The sequence below is a fragment of the Mercenaria mercenaria genome, chromosome 16 (genome assembly GCF_021730395.1).
Source record: "Mercenaria mercenaria strain notata chromosome 16, MADL_Memer_1, whole genome shotgun sequence".
NCBI classification, from domain to species: domain Eukaryota; kingdom Metazoa; phylum Mollusca; class Bivalvia; order Venerida; family Veneridae; genus Mercenaria; species Mercenaria mercenaria.
The window spans coordinates 41,046,836-41,069,870 of record NC_069376.1 but is presented as its reverse complement, the minus strand read 5'-3'; the positions used below and the strand labels follow the sequence as shown (position 1 = coordinate 41,069,870).

At 35.0% G+C, this 23,035-nt stretch overlaps 1 protein-coding gene and 1 long non-coding RNA gene across 2 annotated transcripts; both read left to right on the top strand.

The window, feature by feature from the left end:
• Positions 1 to 10,076: 10,076 nt before the first annotated feature.
• Positions 10,077 to 12,227, top strand: LOC123541170 (vitelline membrane outer layer protein 1-like). Its single transcript, XM_045326573.2, has 3 exons — positions 10,077 to 10,330; positions 10,819 to 11,016; positions 11,948 to 12,227. The coding sequence occupies exons 1-3, from the start codon at positions 10,136 to 10,138 to the stop codon at positions 12,200 to 12,202; spliced, it is 648 nt and encodes a 215-aa protein (XP_045182508.2). The 5' UTR covers positions 10,077 to 10,135; the 3' UTR covers positions 12,203 to 12,227.
• Positions 12,228 to 19,203: 6,976 nt separating this feature from the next.
• LOC123541272 (uncharacterized) lies at positions 19,204 to 22,101 on the top strand. The gene is made up of 3 exons (XR_006684485.2): positions 19,204 to 20,116; positions 21,408 to 21,609; positions 21,831 to 22,101. It is a non-coding gene; the product is annotated as an uncharacterized LOC123541272 (long non-coding RNA).
• Positions 22,102 to 23,035: the final 934 nt, after the last annotated feature.

Here is a 23,035-nt window from a genome sequence, read left to right as displayed (position 1 = left end):
TATCAAAATTCACCAATTTTTAACAGTTTTTTCTTAATAAATCTCTTAGATGCACGGTGACCCCAACTTTTTTTCTTTCCATTTTGAAGCATTTTTCTGGGTCATTAAAGCTGCAAAATATTTTGAAAATCTAAACGTCAGAAATATTTCTGTAGATCTAAATACGTTTTTTCCATTGACAATAAAGTGGGTGGGGTAATTATGTCAATATGTGAAAATGAAAGAGAATTGTTAGTGACATTTATGCTTATATAATACTGGCATTACCTTGTATTCATATTAACCTGTAACACCTGAAATCCCTATAACATTAAGTGGGATATTATATGTTTCATAAAGTATCGGCATTTTTCTAATTTTACAAAATTTCAGAAATGCTTAAGCAGTGGGTGAAGAAAATGCCCTATAAAATGAAAACGAGTTCGGTGGCCTAAGTTTTTTCTTCTCTTTTTTTGTCTTGGAAACTACTGTTCTTCAAGCTCACAGAGTATGAAAAAATTCTTTACGTTAGAAAAAATTCGCTCCTACATCCTTAATTACATAATACTTTGAAAAATGGAATAAAATTAACTTGATTCTGGGACGTGAGCGGTTTTGTACATTTCATTTCCCCTCGTGGACCGATTCGATTAAACCCAATCTATTGGTCATATCTATATACTATACAAAATCAACAACAGACACTGTTGTGCGATTTGCGAGACACATTTATTTTGCGATGACATATTTAAACATACAAGCCATAGATACATATGAATTAATCAAACACAAAATGTATACGTTTGAACAAACGATCTTCGAATATGTTTTACATGATATTCATAAAAGATTTCCAAAACGTGGTCGACTCGCCCAGGAAAAACCAGTGTCTGGAAACCTGTGCCCTTTTATCACATGTCTTTTACCACTGAATGTTGGGCTTCATCCTTGAAAGATCTTTTATGAACAATATGTCAGATAACTATTAACTCTAGATACGTTACGTTTCCTCAACATTGAGGTTACAAATTATTGTGTAAATAAAGTAAGTATTACAATAATGTTCCTCTGATCTTTAACATTGAATTTAAATTTAACGATGTCACCGCACAGAGTGAATCGCTACAACTAATTTCTTACCGCCAAAAATCTTATTTATATCTGATCTCGAATCACTCGAGCATTCAAAACAGGTTTTGAAAGATAATAACGCTAGGACAAAGGTACTCCGCTATACGATGTAACCGTTAACGCGGAGTACAAAAATTATTTTGCCTGGTTGCATTCTATGCCTTTAAAAAGACCATGCTATAAATGTGATAATCGTGCGGGCTATTAAAAGTCACCCTATGCTTCTACTTAGTGTTATCATTTAAAAGTTATTTCATATTAATAGAGTTAATCTTAAACCGGTGCTAGATGACATAAATGGGTGTTGGACATTTCATTAACTGCTCAATTAAACCGAGTCGGCATTTTTAACTCTGTTACATTAATGGCATCCATAGGATCTTCTTATAGATTCGATTAAAAACAATATAATTTTAAAAAGACCATTTAAGTCAACATTTTTCTATGACCATAATGCTTTAAATCATGAAGTGAATGTAGAAAACTACTAAAGATCTTTGGTTGATGAATATGCCTATGACAAGAATGATTACTTTGATATTTTTGTGAAATTATATGCTTAGTATAAGATTACAAAATGAGATATCTATGTGATAAATCTCGTTTATCAAAGATAATATTATAGAATATCTGCATATGAGCCGCACCATGAGAAAACCAACATAGTGCATTTGCGACCAGCATGGATCCAGACCAGCCTGCACATCTTCGCAGTCTGGTCAGGATCCATGCTGTTCACTTTCAAAGCATATTGCAATAAGAGAAACCATTAGCGAACACCATGGATTCTGACCAGACTGCGCGGATGCACAGGCTGGTCTGGATCCATGCTGGTCGCAAATGCACTATGTTGGTTTTCTCATGGTGCGGCTCATTTATGTTTTCCGTAAATAAGTTATTGGATGATATTGCATATTGTAATGCAGTGGAAATTTATTTAGAAAGCACATCAATATATAAAACTCGCTTCTTTGTATTTGTCATTTTTACTAAAAGGACATGTTTTACAGAGATAAATGGACAAGTTTTATAGAGATAATTTTAAATAATGTGATAAAACTGTTTCCAAATCTGGATTTCTATTTGAAATAAAAAAATGGAAAACCATAGGTCACCCAACAAGATATAAACAAAAATGTTGCAGGCTCGCTTTGATTGAGCCTGTTCATGGACAGTAGTGGAAATACAAGCTACAGTCCACACCCACTAGCACCGGGATGAGCAGAACTCAACATTTACACAAGTACCAGAATATAATTTAGAGACATCCGCAGATGTATTCATACGGCAGTGCACGTGGAGCCTTCAATCATGCACAGATTGCATGAAGAGCGGCGTATAAAGTCATCAGAAAACTCAATTGCAACTTTAGATCAAAGTACGTGTTGATCGGCAGAGCGTCGTCACCATCTCAAGAGCTACCCTCGAGCCTTATATTCCCATCTGCATCTACAACCAGAGAATACATATTAAATTATTTGCTCTTTACTTATACAGCGTCTACTTTCGATATTCTGCCGCTTATTACTAGTATTCTATTGACTAAGTGTGACACTTTTGACAGAAATGATTTAAAGCAGAAGATTCTTTGATCATTATCACAAAATGAGAATTCAGGCCTAAATTGTACAGATTGTAAAGCATGATACGTGATTGTCACTCTTTTACATAAGTTTTATTGTCGTATAAGTTTGGACAAAAACACGTTATAATGAGTAGGTTATACCAACACAGAGCATTAGGTCGAATGTATAGAAATACCGTTGCTTATGCTTTTTGACAGACGATACAATAGTGTAATTATTATAGTAGCTTGATCTGGGATGCTGTATTCGGCTCGAGTGGATATTGCTAGAACGGACCACAAGAGGCGCGCAAGCGGCGAGTGTGATCCAGTCTTGCTAAAGCCGCGAGAGCCGAATACATAATCCCAGATCAAGCTACTGCTGTAATGACCCTTTTATTAATTTATTGATGGGTGTTAGGATATTTCTATATACAGTCAAACCCGACTGCAAAAACCTCCATTGGAAACTGGAAATGCCGGTCTCCATGAACAGGTGGTCTTTCAAGACAGGTAAAGTGTGACTTTTGTAAACAAGCTTTATGACATTTATTGGGAGGTTGTCTACAGCTCGGGTCCGACTGCATTTGTTAATGAGAAGAAGCTACGTACATATGTTCTGTTGATATATTTTTTTGGATAAAATTATGGCATATTATAAATATATAACATGGTATATAGAAAAATAATGAGATAACATGAAAGACATAGCTCCAGCTAAGATGCATGGAAGCAACATTGCAGCGCGAAAAACTATGATAATAAGCGAAGCTAGATTCTAGTCCTATTTGGAAATTGAAGGTTCTAGTTATTCTCATTAATGAGAAACGAGGCGAAGATGCTCTCAGAGATCCCTATGAAATGAGATGGTAACTATTTATATGATTGTATATAGGTAAACTGCATTAAGTACGAATTCCTGTTAAAGGACAAAATATAAAGCAATGTAGGAAGCAAGCTAAGAAAGTCCCCCGAGTTCTTGTCGATTTGCACATCGTGGATGCTAGGGAAGGGGTTATAACAGATTTAAAACCACCCACGCAACAATTGACTGAGCTAACCATCATAATTGTGTGTGTGTGTGGGGGGGGGGGGGGGGGGGGGGTGTGTGTGTGGGGGGGGGGGGGGGCTATTATGTCTGTTTCAACCTGCCCTTGTGTTAGAGGTTTGTAGCAATGTGATCCACAACTAATACCAACAATATATGAGAATGATCACCTGAGCGCAAGAATGCTACTACAAGAAGGCCATCCCAGAAAAGTGAGCATTTTTAGATATTGCCGTAGTATCGTGGGTAGGGTGTCATGTGTCACAACAAACCAAATAATATGTGATCATTAGCAATAATTACTGTCATTTGAAAAGTTATATACAAAACCTACAAGAGGAAATAAGGCCCTCGATACCAAGCATTGAATAAAGCGTATAAGTTAAGTATCACGAAATAAGTCCAGACTACAAAATATTTCACTAGATTAATAAGAAATAAACTTAATAATCACTAAAACGATTTTCACAAAGTTAAAACACCTCACTAATATGGCTCGCAAAAACCCGTCCGTGTATTTGAAAAGTTTATTTCAACTTCAAGGATAGGTAGTTTAACGTCATGAATATTCTGAATTTAACACTTCAATAACATGAACAGTATGTTTCTAACAATTTAGGCTGCACCTCCATCAGTTTAGTACATCGTAGATTTTCAAAGCGACGTGACATGTATGGTGCAGAGTCACCTTTAATTTCTAAAGAAAATATCTTTATCGTATTATTTGAAATAAACAGTATTACAAATCAGAAATATTCGCGCGGGATTAATTTTTGTTAACTTCGTAAGTTTTCTAATTTCACGAAATGAATCCTCTCGAAAATAATTAAATTATGTAAAATTATACGTATATTTAACAATGTACCTGTAATTCTGTTCTGTTCTGATATTAAATTATCAATTACAGCGCCTTCTTATTGAAAAATTGTACAGTTTAAATCTCGCGAAATAAAAAAAGTTCTAAATTGTCGCAAATTAAGGACAGATGTAAAAGTAATATCTGTATATGAAAATGTTGCCACAAACCAGGTTAATAAAAACAGAAAATGACACAAGAGTCATTTAATATCCATGACATTTCCCTTTCTTTAAATAAATATAGAAATTAATGTTTAATCACACTGAAGGTCTTTTTTAAATTAAAGTCACGAAAAAGATTTGTTTGATAAAATGTATGCTAAATACAGGAATATTTCTGTTGCGGTCAATTTTGTTTCCAAAACAACTTTAAAATATTCTCTTAAATTATTTGTATATAAGAATATCGGTGATGATATATTTCGATATCTCACTGCAAACAAACAAATTTTCTTTTTATTTTATGCTAGTTTGTGAAGATCAACGAATTTTCTGTTTATTACGTGCATAAATGTTCATATAAATCCAATATTTCATGACGAAATTCGGATTTATTTAAGCTACCGTGTTACATATGATACAACCGCTAAATTACCATGGACACTTAGGCACATTAATATCGAATATTGGTGATTAGGTTCATTAAATCAACACGACGCCATTTTGTTTTTAAAAACAAAAACTGCATTTAAATATTTTGTGTAAAAATACACAATCCGCAGAGACATTGACAAATGCGCGTAGTTAAGTAGAAGCATATTTAAAACTTTTCGGGTCAATCCGTCAGTTCGTAGAATAACCGGAAGCTTGCTTTGTTTACCAAACACACGCTGAAGGTCAGATTAAAAAACAACACGAAAAATCTAAACAACTGTTGAATATGCGTAAGTCCTTGGAAAATCAAGCTGCAGAATTAAATATCATCATAGATTAAATAGAAATAACTAGGAAATGTTGATCTAGGAGCTGCATAGCATAACAAAATGGATGGAAGTTTGAACACAAATGGCTGGGCTTGGAGTTGGAGTGGGAAAGTACTTCGACGAAAATGCTGGCATATTACGTAAGGTTGAGTTGATGTCTTGTGATAATTAACTAAGACAACAACCAGCTAAATGTGCTGTCGCCAGTAATATCTACCACACGATAGTGAACCAATGGAAAAAAGTAGAGGAAACACACATATATCTGTAGCTACATGAATGGCAAGGCCTAGCAACCAAGCTGACAAAGGTAACATTATTTCTTTTGCAAATTTAATTATATAGCTAGCCTGTTCTATATAGGATTGTCTAGCAGTTCATGACTCGTGTATGGCTTGAGTATTAAATAGCAGTATTAAATATAGTGTAATCCAGTAATTTTAAAGGCAGCAAAGGGAGGTAATTAAAGAATATATTTCAAGGGAGATAATTTATCTGGAAAGAAGAGAAGTTCGGCACTGTGAGTGATATCGATTTATATCTCACTGCTATTTTCCAGTATTTCACCAATAAGCATAAAATAAATAGAGGATATTTGTTTGTTTGCAGTGAGATATCGAAATATATCATCACCGATAAGGGAGACAATTCTGATATTTTCACTCAGGCTCCGCCTTCGTGAAAATATTCAATTGTCTCCCTTATCGGTGATGATATATTTCGATATCTCACTGCAAACAAACAAATATCCTCTATATAATTACTTTTCCTTAGTGCATGCAGTTAAATTTCTCATTGAAAATTTAAAAGTAATGAAAGAAGAACGGTCGTTGAAAAAAAAAACGACTGAAAAATTACTTTTAGAAGGAACAAAAAAGTCTCACAGGAGGCACAACATATAATAGATTCGATCTTCCAAACAATATCGGCAAAACAAGTAACACGCAATTAGCTGCAGGACAGCATAGAACAGTTAACATTACAAGGCAATCAAGAAACACATAGATTGCAACAGGACAACACATAACACAACAAACATAACAAGCTAAACATGGAACACACACATTGCTATATGACCAAAGGGAATATTTAACATTTCCACCCACACAGGGAACACACAAATTGCTACAGGACAACAACAGAATAATAAGCACGACCGGTCAAACACATGTACAGAACAGACAAATTGCTTCAAGGCAGCACAGAACAACCAACATTATCGGCCAAACAAGGAACACAAAAATTGCTACAGGACAACACGGAACGCAATAGACATTACCAGCTAAACACGGAATTCACAAATTGTCACATGACAACGGAGAACAATTACCATTGCCAGACAAACACAGAACACAATAAAAATTACTCCACAGAACCCATAAAAAACGAAACAATATACCTACGAATACTGCCTTAGAACGGTCAGCATCAAAATGCTGTGATTTTATTCGATTTAATACGGATCTTACTGTCGGAAATATTTGAAACAATAATAACAAATAACTACAAATATAAAAGGTAAATTTCTCAAGTTGACAACTAAACTTGAATAATAACTTCATAGATATACATGTGGAAACATAGCAGAACAACTTTAAAGTATCAAACTAAAGTTAGAAAAAAAAACGTTTTACTGGTAAAAGTAAGAAAAAAATAAGTAGGGATTTTATTGACATTGTGTTCAGTCTGCATTAGAAAACAAAAGTACCATAAGAAAGAAAAGCTAAAGTAGTTTCAACTAGAGGTTTCACTATAATGATAAGAAATTGACGTCATAATTATGATAGTTACAGACGCCACATAACTTCATAACTCTGTAAGTAAAAAAAAGAATATTCTTATTTTGTTCAATAAAAATATGCCATAAATCTTTACATGTTTTGCCTTTTCAGACAAACAATGTATTGAAGTCGCATAAAAGTGGAATTTCTGTCTTTTTTTTTTTTTCAATATTTTACCATTCTGTAATTCATTATTTTATAACATATATGCCTTAAACATAAACTAAGTCGCAGTACACTAGATTACAATGTACGAGCACTTAATAGGGTATAGCTGAGTCCTGATTGCTTCTTAAAAACGATAAAAAATGTCGCAATACACTAGGCACTAAACAGGAAAACGAAATTAACAACAGGGATTCTCAAAACTCTCTCTTTGAGAATGAAATTTTTGTAAGCTTTCATTTCAAGTGGTATCCCAATAAGTAGGTTTTTGCTTCTCTTCTTGCTCAGCGCCGGACAATTAAAGACAGTACAGCAACCTTAACTTACAAATAGCGACAACTGTCAGAAGAATGATGTTTAAATTACGCTGCAGTTGCATGTATTGATATAAATTACTGTGTGCTGTCCGCTTTAAAAGTACTAAAGTTGTCATGATCGGCGGAGTGGTCCTCGCTCCAATACGTTATTCCGAAATGGAAGAAAATCTCCCGGATAAATGGAACTAATATTTTTACCTAAAACAAAATTATGTACAACGTAATATATATTGTTAACACATTTATTAAGCTTGAAGACAATTTTTACACCAACGTATCTGGTATTATAATGACATATTTTGCTTTTAGGTACAATAAAACCTCTCGATTTATTTTTATTCCACTCCGATTGCAATACTTCTAAAGATTAAATGTATGGTAACAACACCTAGAAAATCCTATCTTGTTCTGAGGTCAGTCGTACAATCATATTAGCAATACCTTGTTCGTCATTAGTAGATGTACGTGACTGCAGGGTAGTAAACAAGTACATGTATATATTTCATTCCATAGCCTAGCTAGAGAAACACTAGTATCGATTATGACAAAGGTATTTGGTCTCGTATTTTCACGTTTTCATAGTTAACGAGAAGTCTTTAATTAATATAGAAACAGCATGAATGCCATCGTCGTCATTAAAGTTTATTTATAGCCGCCACCGGTAACCAATATGGGCAACCCCTCCAGAAGACTGTTAGTAATTAATGCAAGATACAGAAGACGCTCCAATTTCATAAACTTCCCTGGTTCCATCATGCGATTTCAATTTTTATATTTTTAGAAAAGTAATATAAAGGCGCAATTACAAAGGAAATCTATGGACAAATTACAGAAACAATTTTTTTTCTGATTAAAATATACATCAAAATACGAAGAATAATTATTTCGTTTGCTAGTATCAAGAAAAGCCTTGATTGATTGTTGAGTGACGTATGGCGGCTGTTGAAAGACTCCCTGTACATTGACTCACTGTTGTTATATTGTCTGGTCACTACTAAGAATATTCCGCTTATTTATTCGGTGCTAGTGGGGCTTGAGGGCTGTTTGCTGTTTAATTGCCTCTCATGAACAGACTGACTCAAACAAATATTTGCTTGGTCGCGTTTTAGACTTCCAACAGATCTTAGAGATTTTATCATATACATACATACATTTTACAGGAACATACGGAATACTGTTTTCACCAACGTAAAGAACTTATGATATGGAACGATATTAATTATCGCACCAATTATATATATATATTATTTTAATAGCATTATATTATAATTACAGTTTACAAACATTTATCAATCGGACGAATCCCTTAACAATTGGTTTTTAACTTTTTACTCCTGTAGGCCTAAATGTATGTTTAATACAAAAAAAATATGTACTGCAAATGAATAGAGGCAAGCAAATATTAGCGTATCATTTTATGTCAAAAAAAGCTTAAACAAGCAAAATGCTTTTTATATGCGTAATTAACAAACTGTAAATAAATGTATAGTATAAAATAATCAGCTGAATAAAATACTAAACCATAGATCGCAATCCCTTTTTCATGCCCCTGGTTGCTGTTAAAATGAGTTTTAGTATAATTATACCAATGACACACTTTGTTTTCTTAACAGAAGTCAAAAAAAAATAATTAGAATTGTAAGCATAAGTTCAAGGGAAACAAACTATTCAAACGTATTAATAAAATATCTTAGTGTTAAATCCCTTCTCCAGCGTTAAAAGCAAGACACATATTATATTAACAACGTGAAAAATCCAACAGACATCATAGTATACATTTGATTCTTTATTTACGTCTCATCACGGATAACAAGTTAAACACATTTTACAAACTGTAGTAATGAATGCAGCTAAAGTAGACTTTCATTCAATATTTGAATTACAAGTGACTTAATCCCAAACAATTGATACAAACATTAGTCTTTCTACATCAATTAATAATCATATGGTAAAACTAAGGAGGAGTCGCTAATTGAAAGTAAACATGTTTTAAAACAAAACCAAATGTATTAAGAAACTGAAAAGTAATATTAATTAATTAAAAGTTACCGGTATATCTCCTGGCACTCAACAGCCACGGGAACGTCAACGTTTCTCGATGATATTTCCGCCGAAACAAAACATGGCAACATAAATTAAACATAATATATATGTGGTTGCATCTCAATATTCGAAGATGTTGTAAATGAACGAATAATGAAAATTATTTATACACTTTAAATTGATACCATCTCAAAGAGCAGTACAAAAATAGTGAAGACTGATAAGACAAATTTAGCAAGACTTAACATATTGATACACATGGACAAACCAAACGTTAGATAAGAAAATAGTCATGGCTTTTTGACACTATAAGAGTACTTATAATAATGCCATCTGTAGCCGTTAACCAGATCCTTGTTTTGCTAATTATTTTACATGCTGGACATTGCTTCCTGGTCTCGGACAATGCTCCTCGGAATGTTGTTGGAAATCTTGGTCCAACTTATCGTATACCCTGGGGAACGTGGGGACGTCCGCAGTTTTGTGCACAAGGATCTTTTGCTATTGGATATGAAATGAAGGTTTGTCCAACTCATTATAATATTTGTTTCAAGTAGTTTTAAACATATGGTCTACTGTTCAGTTTGAAAATGACAGATCAGTATTTATCATCAGAACTGGTCGTTTCTAAACTTATCATTGCTTTTCATACTCATGAAAAACTTCAACATAAACTCCATAATCTCGCTTTTGGTGATAATTTATTTCGGCTTACTGAATCTTTTCCACGTATTTATCTATACAGTGTTATTTACACCCGTATGATAAGTTTAATCTTAGTTGTAAAAATAGTCCCTGTTCAAAATGCTACAAGCTGTTACATAATTGAATTTAAGAATTATCATCATCATCGTCGTCGTCGTCGTCGTCATCATCAACATCATCGTCGTCGCCATTATCATTATCATAATAATGATAGTAATAATAAAACTCATCATAATCATCATCGTCGTCGTCGTCACTATCACCATCATTATGAATATTATTATTATTAAACAAATGTTTTAAGATCCAGAGAATGCAGTTAGAAGGTGACGACACAGCCCTGAATGCCGTAAAGCTCGTATGCCAATCGTTAGAAGGTCATCACTTTGGTGGTACAGCAACTTCGACAGTTGGTCTATTTGGGAACTGGGGTGGAGAAATAACATGCAAAGACGGTTTCTTTCTTAAAATGTTTGCGTTACAGGCAGCAGTCCATCAGCAAGTAAGCATTGAGTAGTTTGTTCTACATTTCCCACATCTCAACACAAAATAACTGTAACGATCACAAGTTTATATAAACTAATTGTAACTGACAACTGACTGTTGACGTACATGTTTACAATACTGGTACCGGTATACCATTAAACTTGTAAAAGTTCATAATGTCAACTACATAAAATTATGAAATACATAAATTTAGTGATATAATTTCCGTTTCTTCTGCGGCCAGATGAAAAAATGAATAAAAAGGCAAGACCCCACCAAAAAAATAATAAATCTAACCAGTTAAAGAAAGAAGGTCAAGCTCTGTATATTTTTACAAATGGTCAAGGCCTTGGAGTGGTTTGTCACCTGATTTGTCACGGCTCAGATGCGCAAGAATTGGACCTTAAGGGCGTTAGCCCGAGTGGTTTAATACATCTAAGCATCTGAACGATGAACCGTGGTAACTTAGACGATAAACCACAAGAAGACCTTGATAATTTTCATTCTTACATGTTCATTGAAACATTTTGACAGAAATTATGCTTTTCATTTATCCTAGTAGTAATGAATTGGATGTCATGCGGCAATAGACGTCATAATTAACGTCATAATTCTCGCTTACTGGTACCCACGTCAACCGTTGTTTGTTGCAGAATATACAAAGCTTGACATTTTTCTTAGTTCAACTGGCAATCAAATGGAGCCATGTTAGCATCTGCGATAGTCAACGGTTGCCGCGCGGACTGGTAAGAAAGCATTATGATGTCAGTTATGACGTCAAATTGCCGCACGACGTTCTTTTCATCACTACTGGGATAAACGAAGCCGAGTATGTTTTTTATCAAAATATTTAAATGAAAAAAAAAGGAATACAAAAGCATGACCACCACCGTGAAAATAATGAATAAAGTAGATGAATATAACACACTCGCATTGTTTCTTTAAAGAATGGTGACGACACAGCCGCGAACTATGTAAAATTCAAGTGTCAAGATTTTGCCTCAAAAGAGACCAGTTACGAACTAGCCAAACCACCAGGACACGGTTTCTGGGGTACAATGGGAAGTTGGAGCAAATCTTGTCCGGCAAACTCAGCTATATGTGGTATTCGGACGAAGGTGGACGATGACCATCATGGGAATGATAAAATCTCTCTCACTGACGTTGAATTTTATTGTTGTGATGATGACTCTTGGAAATAGGTTGAAAAATATTATGTCATTTTTTTGTATATGTTTTGTTTTTTAAGCCCATCCGCTTAGCTCAATAGGGAGAGCGCAGATCTCTACGGAGTTGTGAGTCCGATCCTCGGTCGAGGCACATGTTCTCCGAGACGATTTGATAAAAGACATTGTGTCTGAAATCATTCGTCCTCTATCTCTGATTCACATGGGGAAGTTGGAACTTGCGGATAACAGGTTTGTACTGGTACAAAATTCAGGAACACTGATTAGGTTAACTGCCCACTGTTACATAACTGAAATACTGTTGAAAACGGCTTTTAACCCAAAACAAACAAGTAAATCTTTGTTTTTGTTTTCAGAAATCTTGAGCAAATTAGTGAAGGGACACATAAGTCGCGCAACTGTGCAAACAGACACTTAACAAGTTTTTAAGCACTTTGAATTTAAATGTCTTTGTTACATTCTTTTAGTTCGTGTATCCATGACTTACTGGTAAAGATTTGTGAACCAAGTGTTTGAAATTTGAATTTTTCATACCATAGTTGAAAGACTGTCTTGCTGAAATCTTGTAGTCTAGAGGTTAAGTTCATACTGGATGGTTAATTGGGGTTAATGATTGTAGTGTAGGGCTAGGTTCCTTAATTAGGGCAATGTTGCTGGATTACCTAAGTATACTGACTCCGCAAACATGCCACGAGTACCGTTTGTACCATGAAGCCGTGAAGTGGTACAGAGTGACTTAAATAAGCCTCATTTCTCGCTTTCTTTGCTATCTAGAAAAAGTAAACATGTCGCTGTGTTAAATATTAAGTACTAAACGAAAATGGATAGGAATCTTTTTTTTTTTAAAGTTCACCGAGAAACTTTCAGAACGTCTTTGGTTGACTTGGAACCTAATTCTATGATATAGTTTCAAACATATCTGAAAAGTGGAAATACCGTAATAAAGAACTCAAAAGATTCATTTAAAATATTTTTGATATGTAAAGATACTGATAACTGCTGCATTTACCAGTAAATGCAGTTTGCATTTTAGCACAAGACTATTTCCTGATTGCAATTTGGCTTCATTTAATTGAATGGAATCTTATAGATATGTTTATGTTATCTTTCTCAACATTATTCAATTTGAACAACTGTACGTTGTGTTGAAGTAAGGTTAATAAATAAACGTTTATTTCGCAGACATTGATCAGTGATTTCTTTTATTTTTGTCCTCTGCCAGCATTATTGACCCGCAGTCTCCGGCCTTCAAACAATATAATCACCCTTAGACAAATATCAAGGTCAATATGAAATCATATGAATAATAACAGTACATTATCAAATGCATGGCGGCGCCGGCAACAAAACTGGTCTGTCAGACTTAAAAAGGTCGCCATTTTGGCGGTACAAATCTAGGGTGGAAAAATAAAACGAATGATGGTTTCTTCGGCGTGTTTGCGTTGCAGATAGAAGTCCACCAACACGTTAGCGAATTGCTGTCTTTTCTGTTATTTCTATACATGGTAACTTGACAATTCTCAACATACAAGAGCGTAGCTGCCTAAACCTTACGATCAAAATTTTATGTCTTCTAACGGCAATTGATAGATCTAGCTCTATATAAATAATCTTGACACACATGCAAAATGCCAAGATTTGACATGATTTGATCTGAACTGAAAAGACTTTTCCCATGCCAGGCATTTAAGAGATAGTTAATGATCATTTTCATTACCTTTTTTGTCGGTTATAGATAGTGTGTAAGGCAAAGAGAACAATAACTTTACTCAGATAGTAACAAACACAGATCGGAGCTAAGAAGGTGGTCAAATTGATTCTGTTTTTTTTAAATTATAATTTTAAGCCCTCCAGAAGAAAGGTTACATTTATGAGAGGCTGGGACTCCCAAAAAAATCAAATGATTGGAAGTTGGATCGAGAAAAAAAATGTAGGTCACACAAGAGAATTAATTGTCTTAAATATTATCAACATTTTACCAATGCTTACAGCTATGGGTGACCCTGTATACCTAAAACTTTTATTGCATGTTATGCCTAGTTCACATTTGGCCTGCGCACGTAGTCTTCCCATATCCTCCTTTCCGCGCGGCTTCCGTGTGGAGACAGGAGGCGGCAGTGCGATTTTCGTACTACCTCACGGGCTACGCACCCTCTACGATTTTGTAGACCTTCGCACAGCTGCCACAAGGTTGCCGCTCGCAGTAGTACCCGTGAAATCGCATAGATATTGAGCAATCATCGCGCGGCAACCCCGCAGCTGCCGCAACGTTGCCGTGCGGCGGTCTTGATATGTGCTAAACATTTTTCAGATGGTTATACAATGTTTATATTGGCCATCTCCAGTATGATTTCGTTGTTTGTCTCTTCAGAGAAATGCAGTCTCGTGTCGTGCGATTTACGTGTGAAGCTTGCGGAGACTGTATGGCAACTGCACTCCTTACGGATTTCTCGCGGCCTTCAACCGAGAGCCTTTACAAAATGGCACGATGCTCGTATATATTGTGAGCACATACGCCGTAGCCCATAGCCATCTGCGATGTTCCCCAAAACCGCTAGGGAAATCGTAGACTAATTTATCGCACGGCGCCCGGGTCAAATGTGAATTAGGTAAATTTATGTTCTCTTATGAAATAAATTGTTTTAATTTTGGTGGGTATCGTCTTGTCTAACATAACGCCTCACTGCTAATCCGCACCTGTATTTGTATTTATAGTCGTATCAGTTCAAATACTAGTCTGACAAGTTTTAATCCCACGGGATTTTCATGGGCAAATTTAGTGCAGTGACAAGTACATTCTTTATCGGAAATCCGTAGAGGACAGATCGTTTACAAAAATTTAAAGAAGATTACGACGAAAAACTGCAGCGCTACTGTTTTGAAAATTCACAATTGAGATGAGTATACATTATATATTTTCTTTAGACGTCTGCGTTTATAATTTTGATTGCTGAACTTTCTGTTTATACGGCATTTGAATATGTCCTCTGGAAAGTAATGGAGACACGTGTTCATCGTACAATCAGCAAGATATTGGTTATTTGGTTTTATTCAATCACTGACTGAATCAGTCTGAAGTGAATTTTAGTTATAAAAAAAAAATAAAATAAAATAAAATTAACAGACATAGTGAGCTGACAAACACTCACAGGTAAAACATGGGTGTGGTCAAGCGTTTTTTGGTTGCATGTACATGCGCAAAAATGCAGTACGTTAGTTCCTGTACATTATTCTCGGTCATTATTATTTATGGACTTTAATCATATGTACAATATGCATGTACTGGTTTCACCCGAGGTGTATTGAGGTTTATGCATTTCTAACGTACATTGTTGCGGAAATATTTTGTAACATGATTTAGTATCGCTGGGATTAATCAAAGAATTTTGTAACATGATTTAGTATCGCTGGGATTAATCAAAGAATTTTGCTTTGTAGCCTTATATAATTTCAAAAAAAAAAAAAATACAAACTATTATGTCATTAAATCAAATAGAAATATACATTTGGTCGTTTCATACCAATTGTCAAAATTATACTTTAAATATCTTGCTTCAAATGATAAAAAGCATGCTGCATAGTCTAGTTACAGCTAAACAGATCATATGAGAAAGGAGCGACATACAATTAATTGGTTCCATGCCGTTTTCAACAGTATTTCAGTCAGATGGTTGAAGTGTTCGTAGAGACTGCACATGGGAAAATTGGTATGTAATAAGGTAATGTAAGCTTACGCTTTTTACGTGTCCAGGAACGAATTTGGCTATATTAACTTGATTAGCTATACTGGCAAGAGAGCGTTCCAGTTGGGTTCGTACCATGACATGAAACATTAACAGCTGACAAGAAAGATACGTGTATATTGGATGTTTTCATAATGTAATATATTGGTTAGCTGCTGTTTGTTAGATATCGAAAGAAATGTAAGATATATTTTCATTTTATACATCAGCAGGGTAACCTAGATCTCAACTGTTGTAATGTATAACAGTAAATGGTAAGTGATGCTTATGAAAATTAATAACATACTGTCAAAATTCTAAGTCGTAGAAATATTTCTTAAAGCACGAAAGCGTCATGTTTAAATCAAATAATTCACGAATTTATAGATATATTATTAATTCATTGTAATGAAATTACAAAGCTCTTTCAGAACTGTTAAACAATATAATGCGGACATGTTCGAAGTAAGGTAAGATGTGCTTTTCTTACTTAAGTCTGATTACTATTTCTGAGAGTATTTTACATAAGAATAATCTAGCAAAACAACGAAACTTATGGACAACGGTGCTATAGAAATAAAAACACAAACATTCTGAGCTAAATGGAATAAGCCACACTATACTTGGGAGTGCCACGAGTGATTTCCCATGAACCAAGTTAATCGAACCGAATCTGCTAATACTTTGCATGGTTCCGTTCTGCAAAGATTATCATATACAAGGACTTATATAAATTAATACAGATTATTGTTATATTTTGAACAATATTCAGCTTTAAATGTATTTCTTAATAACTAAAATATGGATTTGGGTTATCAATTTTGTTACACGCTAATGAAATGCATACACATTATTTTTAGACGCAGTTCTAGCCTGTACGCTTTGATGCGGATAATCCATTACGTCAGCAACTGTAACACCAGCATTAACACGGTCAATCTCTGGTATAAGGGGCTGCAGAAAACTAATGTCGTCAACCGGCTATTCTCCTAATGTCTTTCAACAGTTTAGCTATAGGAGCGGCGTGGCATGGTCGGGATCTCGGCAGCTATTGGGGCACCTTGTGTTGAAAGGTAACTGCTGTACCTGGTTAATTTTATTAGATCCGATTTATCTAGGTCCGTTGCATGCATTACTTAACTGCCTGCATGTAAAAGAATAAGTTATAAAAATGCATTGATATGGAAAACGAAATAATCAAGAAATATCGAAAATAGGTGTAAAACAGAATTGAATCAATTATGAGAATACTGTTAATAATAATAATAATAATAATAATAATAATTATAACAACAATAATGATATGAATAATAATTTCAATAATATGAATGAAAAGAAGACGTCACAGGAACTGTTCTCTTCTAATTGAAAGTCTTATGGCTATTGGTTTCCTATTCGTCCGCCCGTCCGTCCGTTCGTCTGATGTTCGTTCAAAATAAATAGATAATACATTTTGACTGAAACCTCAGCAAAAAGTTTCATGATGACCCTGGCTTATAGTAATCGAACTATTGGATAATATGTACATGTACCTGAATGACATTGTAACATTTAAAGATATACAAAATGTAAAATATTCAGCGAGTTTCATAGATTTTTATACATCTTAAAAATTAAGGTACATAGCAAAAGGTAATTTCTAGCTCTAGACTTTAACTGTTTGTCAATGACCTGCTGTACCTATTGAGTAAACGTGTATTCACTGCATACCTCGTTTTGGCGAATTTTATTTTCATAAAATGTTGAGTGGCCCTCAATACACGTAATGTGCATTTCGGTATGGCATATTGTAAATCTTATTAGTACTAAAATCTAAAATGCATTACATTCGTTGAAATCTGTAGTTATCATCCTATATCACAGAGATCGATGAGAGCATTTTTGCCTCGTTTCTCATTAGTGCGAAGTACTAGAACCTACAATTTCCTATTAGGTCTGGTATGTTCTGCGCTTATTTTCATAGTTTTCTGCACCTTCGCGCTGCTATGTTGCTTCCAGGCATTTTAGCTGGAGCTTTGTCTTTCATATTTTCTCATCATTTTCATATATACCATGCTATATATTTACAATGTGCCATAATTTTCATTTGAAAATTTACAACAAAGTCACGGCCTTATCCCACATAATTTTGTTTTGTTTTTGCTATATTACTTGGTACATTCACCTTTGTCTTAGAACCGATGAACTCCCTTATGCAGTCAGACCCGTACTGTAGACAGCTTCCATAAAATATAACCTGCTTACTATGGTCACACGTCACCTGTCTTGAGAAAATGTATGTTTTCACAAATATCGGCATTTTTCAGTCCCCAAGGGAGGTTCTGCAGCCGGGTTTGACTGTATATATATATATATATATATATATATATATATATATATATATATATATATATATATATATATATATATACCCTAGCACCCACCAATAAATTAAGTATTATATCACGGTAGTATTCCCTGTTTTCGGGAACGGTATCACATTAAGGTTATCGGACTTCAAATTAATTCCATGCCCTTGCATATATGCAATGACTAGAGGGTAAAACCCTTTTAAGTATACAAATATAGGATTTAAAGAAATGATATTTTCATCCCAAAGTTCTGCCTGTGGCGGGAATGGAATCCATACGTAGGTTCGAGCTCCCGCTTCTCCAAATGAAAATTACCAACATTGGGATAAGAGTCCAGTGTATGCGTGCTTTACACCTAGGCCGCTAAAGAACCAGGGAAGTTTCTGGAATTAGAGCGTCTTTTGTATCTTGCACATTACTCCAAATAAGATTACTAGCAGTTTTGTGGAGGAGTCGCCCATATATAGACTATAAATAAACTTATATACAAACATTATTACCGACCGTAACACTTCCCGTCTTCATGGAAGTCATCATTTATGATGACGTGTAAGCCATTATCATTATCATTATGGCATTGAAAGTGCCATTTTCGGCACGAGATAAAGTCTGTTTCCCTGACGAACCCATATCTTACGATTTTTGGCCGTAACAGATCAAAGAGAATAGCATTTTATGGCAATAAATCCCAACTGCTTGTGGTGGGATTTGAATCCGAGTCGCTTGCGTGCCAGTCCGATGCTATAAACAAAAGAGTCGAATTCCTAACTCAGCTGTCAGAGATTGACTTTAAACGTACAGGCTATGCGTGAGCGATCGTAACAGGAGAAGGAATCTGAAATTGTAAAATATAAAATATCTATATACTTACCTTCAAAAATAAATACTCTTTCTAGAAGCCGTTCAATGATTCCTTTTAGAAATACCACACAACAAAAACAAACGCCCTTAAAATGAAATTACTCAGACCAAAATGACCGATACTTACCAAACTTAAATGCTTGATTTAATATTTTTCGACTTGTAAAACATATTGGTTTAACTCATTTTTGCAACATCCCTGCAGCATGAAATATAAGCGACAGGGATAGAACTGTATTAAGGTAGAAAAACCCATAACTTTGAGCGCTCTCCAATTTACCAACATATCATTTAATTCGGGCTAACCCAAATATTTTAGGCGGAAACAATAATCTAAAAAAATCCATAAAATGTGAGTACTCTGAAAGTGACTAGTGATACAAACTTATTGACATAAGATTTTTGCAAGATATTCTTAATAAATATTAGCTGGTAAATGCATGTATGATATATTGTTCTGAATATGGAGTTCTTCTGCTTCGTGAAATGAAAATAAAAGCTTGAGAATGGAAATATCAATGTAGTTGGGACATTCTTGATTGATTTATGAACACGTGTTACCACATACAACAACAATAAGATGGATAATTAAAGATGCAACTACAGTACAAATGCCTATATAGGGTAACTATCTAATTTTGGAAAAGAAGCACGATCATACGGTCAATGAAAACTCTGACATTTAATGCCCACTTTCTTAAGTAAAGGCTATTAACTGGCGTTGATAAGATATAACACATTTTCATACATGCGTAGACAAAACCTTAGATAAGAATATATTCATGTATTTTGGCCATTTATGATGTCAACAATGACAATTACTGGAGTCATTGCTTTGTTCATTATTTTACCTGCTGGACATTGCTTTCTGGTAGACAGTGCTCCTCGGAGAGTTGTTGAGACCCTAGGTGCAACAAATCGTATAGGCTGGGGAACGTGGGGGCGCCCTCAGTTTTTGTGCAGATGGGTCATTTGCAGTTGGATACGAAATGAAGGTATGTTAAACTCCTAATTACTAATTCAGTGATAAACATGTAATGCCCTCTGCTTAACAAGGGTATAGCGTCTCAATATTTGTCGCAAGACGCGGGGTTTTTTTTGACAGTTAAGCGGTTTTTAAGCTCCTTCATCACATATTTTCCAATCCTATATCTGACATCAACTAATCGTCTTTCTTTTTTGCCTTTTCTACATTTTCGGTACTCTTTTGTAAAAATGACAACTGTTTAAAAATTATTACATCCATTTAGTTTCGGACATATACCTAGCGTTGTAAATATTACAAGTTATTAGATATTCTTTATAATAAATCAAATTATTATGACTAATACTTATAGTGTAATCACATTCCTTGTACTTGTTGTCTTCATCAACATCATCATAATCATCATCAACCTTCGTACTCGTCGTCAGCACCATCATAATCATCATCGACCTTCGTACTCGTCGTCGACATCCTCATAATCATCACCAACATTCGTACTCGTCGTCAACATCATCATAATCATCATCAACCTTCGTACTCGTCGTCGACATCATCATAATCATCATCAACCTTCGTACTCGTCGTCAACATCATCATAATCATCATCAACCTATCATAATCATCATCAACCTTCGTACTCGTCGTCAACATCATCATAATCATCACCAACCTTCGTACTCGTCGTCAACATCCTCATAATCATCATCAACCTATCATAATAATCATCAACCTTCGTACTCGTCGTCAACATCCTCATAATCATCATCAACCTATCATAATCATCATCAACCTTCGTACTCGTCGTCAGCACCATCACAATCATCATCGACCTTCGTACTCGTCGTCGACATCCTCATAATCATCACCAACATTCGTACTCGTCGTCGACATCATCATAATCATCATCAACCTTCGTACTCGTCGTCGTCATTATCATAATCATCATCAACCTTCGTACTCGTCGTCGACATCATCATAATCATCATCAACCTTCGTACTCGTCGTCGACATCATCATAATCATCATCAACCTTTGTACTTGTCGTGTTCATTATCATAATCATCATCAACCTTCGTACTCGTCGTCGACATCATCATCATCATCATAATCATAATCTTCGCACTCGTCGTCGACTTCCGCGTCATTATCATCATAATCACCATCACAATCTTAATCAGTACATGTCGTCATCATCATTATCATCATCATCAGCGTCAACAACAACAACATAATCATCCCCATCACGAATTATTATCCGATTATTATTATTATTATTATTATTATTAACCGATTGTTTTAAGATCGAGCGTATGCAGCACAGCGGTGACGACACAGCCCTCAATGCAATAAAGCTCGTCTGCTAAAAATCGTTAGAAGGTCATCACTTTGGCGGTACAATTACTTCAACCGTTGGTCTGTTTGGAGACTGGGGTGGAGAAACAAAATGTAAAGACGGGTTTTTTCCTGAAAGAGTATGCGTTACAAGTAGAAGATGACCAGCACGTAAGCAAACAGTTCTATATTTTTTTCTATTTGATAAGTTTACAATTGTTACAATTGTCAAAGTATCACAGCTGACTGACTTGTAGTGATAGCATCAGTATACCATTTGACACTAAAGCAATAATTTCTAGCTACATTTCTTTGCAACAATTCTTTGTACTGAATGAAACATGTCATCACCGAAAAACAAGACGAAAGACAAACTCATTATTTATTCACAGGGTGGAGATGACACCGCCGCGATCTACATAAAATTTAAGTGTGGGGAATTTGAATCGACCTCGTCCAGTTATGAATTGGCCAAATCACCAGGACACGGCTTCTGGGGCACAATGGGAAGTTGGAGCAAAACTTGTCCGCCAAATTCGGCTATATGTGGTATTCGAACGAAGGTGGAAGGTGACCAACACGGCGGCGATGACACCTCTCTCACTGACGTAGAATTATACTGTTGTAGCGAATAGATTGAAATACAATGTATCATATATCGTGTCCCTGTGTCTCTTGTTTTTATTTCTCATTTTAGAAATCTTGGAGAGATATACTAGGGTTGATCAAGAAGTAATATCACTGGAGCCGTAACGTGTTATATACCCAATACCCAGATTCAATGTACATGTATTTCGAAGATAACACATATTACATACGAATAGTAACGTCGAACGCCACAAGTCTCTGGTCACAAAAACGTCAAAGAATCGAAATAATTCACAAAAATGTCATAAAGCAAACTGATGCCACCGAAAATGTCCTATAACAGCCAGACTTATGCTAATTTTGTTTAGTTCATTTTCATCTTCTTTTTTTTTTTAGGTTTGAGGTTTTAAGTCACACTCGCAGAAATTTAGAAAAAACTTTGTCGATCTTTAGGTAAAAAAAACAAAACAGATGTCTCTCGATGCGTTTAATCTTGATAAGGTAGTTTTTCTCCAGGAAAACGTATTTTGTACTTGTTATTCCTATGACGTTTCACTGAAATTCCCCCAATAGTACAGGAGAAGTGTGGAAAAATTTTATTCAAATAAAATCTTTGAGCCATAATTCAATAAATAAAGTCGAGGACGTGCCGAGGATATGCACAGCTAAGTTTGATAGCAATCACTCTTGTGAAGTTTCCCTGAAATCTGGACATCCGAATTGCTGACAAAAAGCACGGACAAGAAACTACCTGGATTTAATGTGTAGAAATAAGAGGACCATAACTGAAGTTAAAATCACTCAACCGTAAAACCCTTAATATATTGTCAACAAGGCTTGGTACTGGTCATCCCTGTGGAGTTTTAATAACTTGAATACCACTAATACAATTGGAAAAACAGTCTGGCTAATTTATTAAAAAATGACCTATTAGAGCCATAACTCTAAAATGTGCAAAAAATGTGGTGGTGATATGCACAACTAGTCTTCTGTTCATACAATCTACTGC

Bases quoted from the DNA above. Each gene is read 5' to 3' on its own strand.
- LOC123541170 (XM_045326573.2), top strand. From the start codon at position 10,136: ATGCCATCTGTAGCCGTTAACCAGATCCTTGTTTTGCTAATTATTTTA. The intron at 10,331-10,818 runs GTTTGTCCAACT...AAATGTTTTAAG, and splicing joins CTATTGGATATGAAATGAAG to ATCCAGAGAATGCAGTTAGA. The intron at 11,017-11,947 runs GTAAGCATTGAG...GTTTCTTTAAAG, and splicing joins AGGCAGCAGTCCATCAGCAA to AATGGTGACGACACAGCCGC.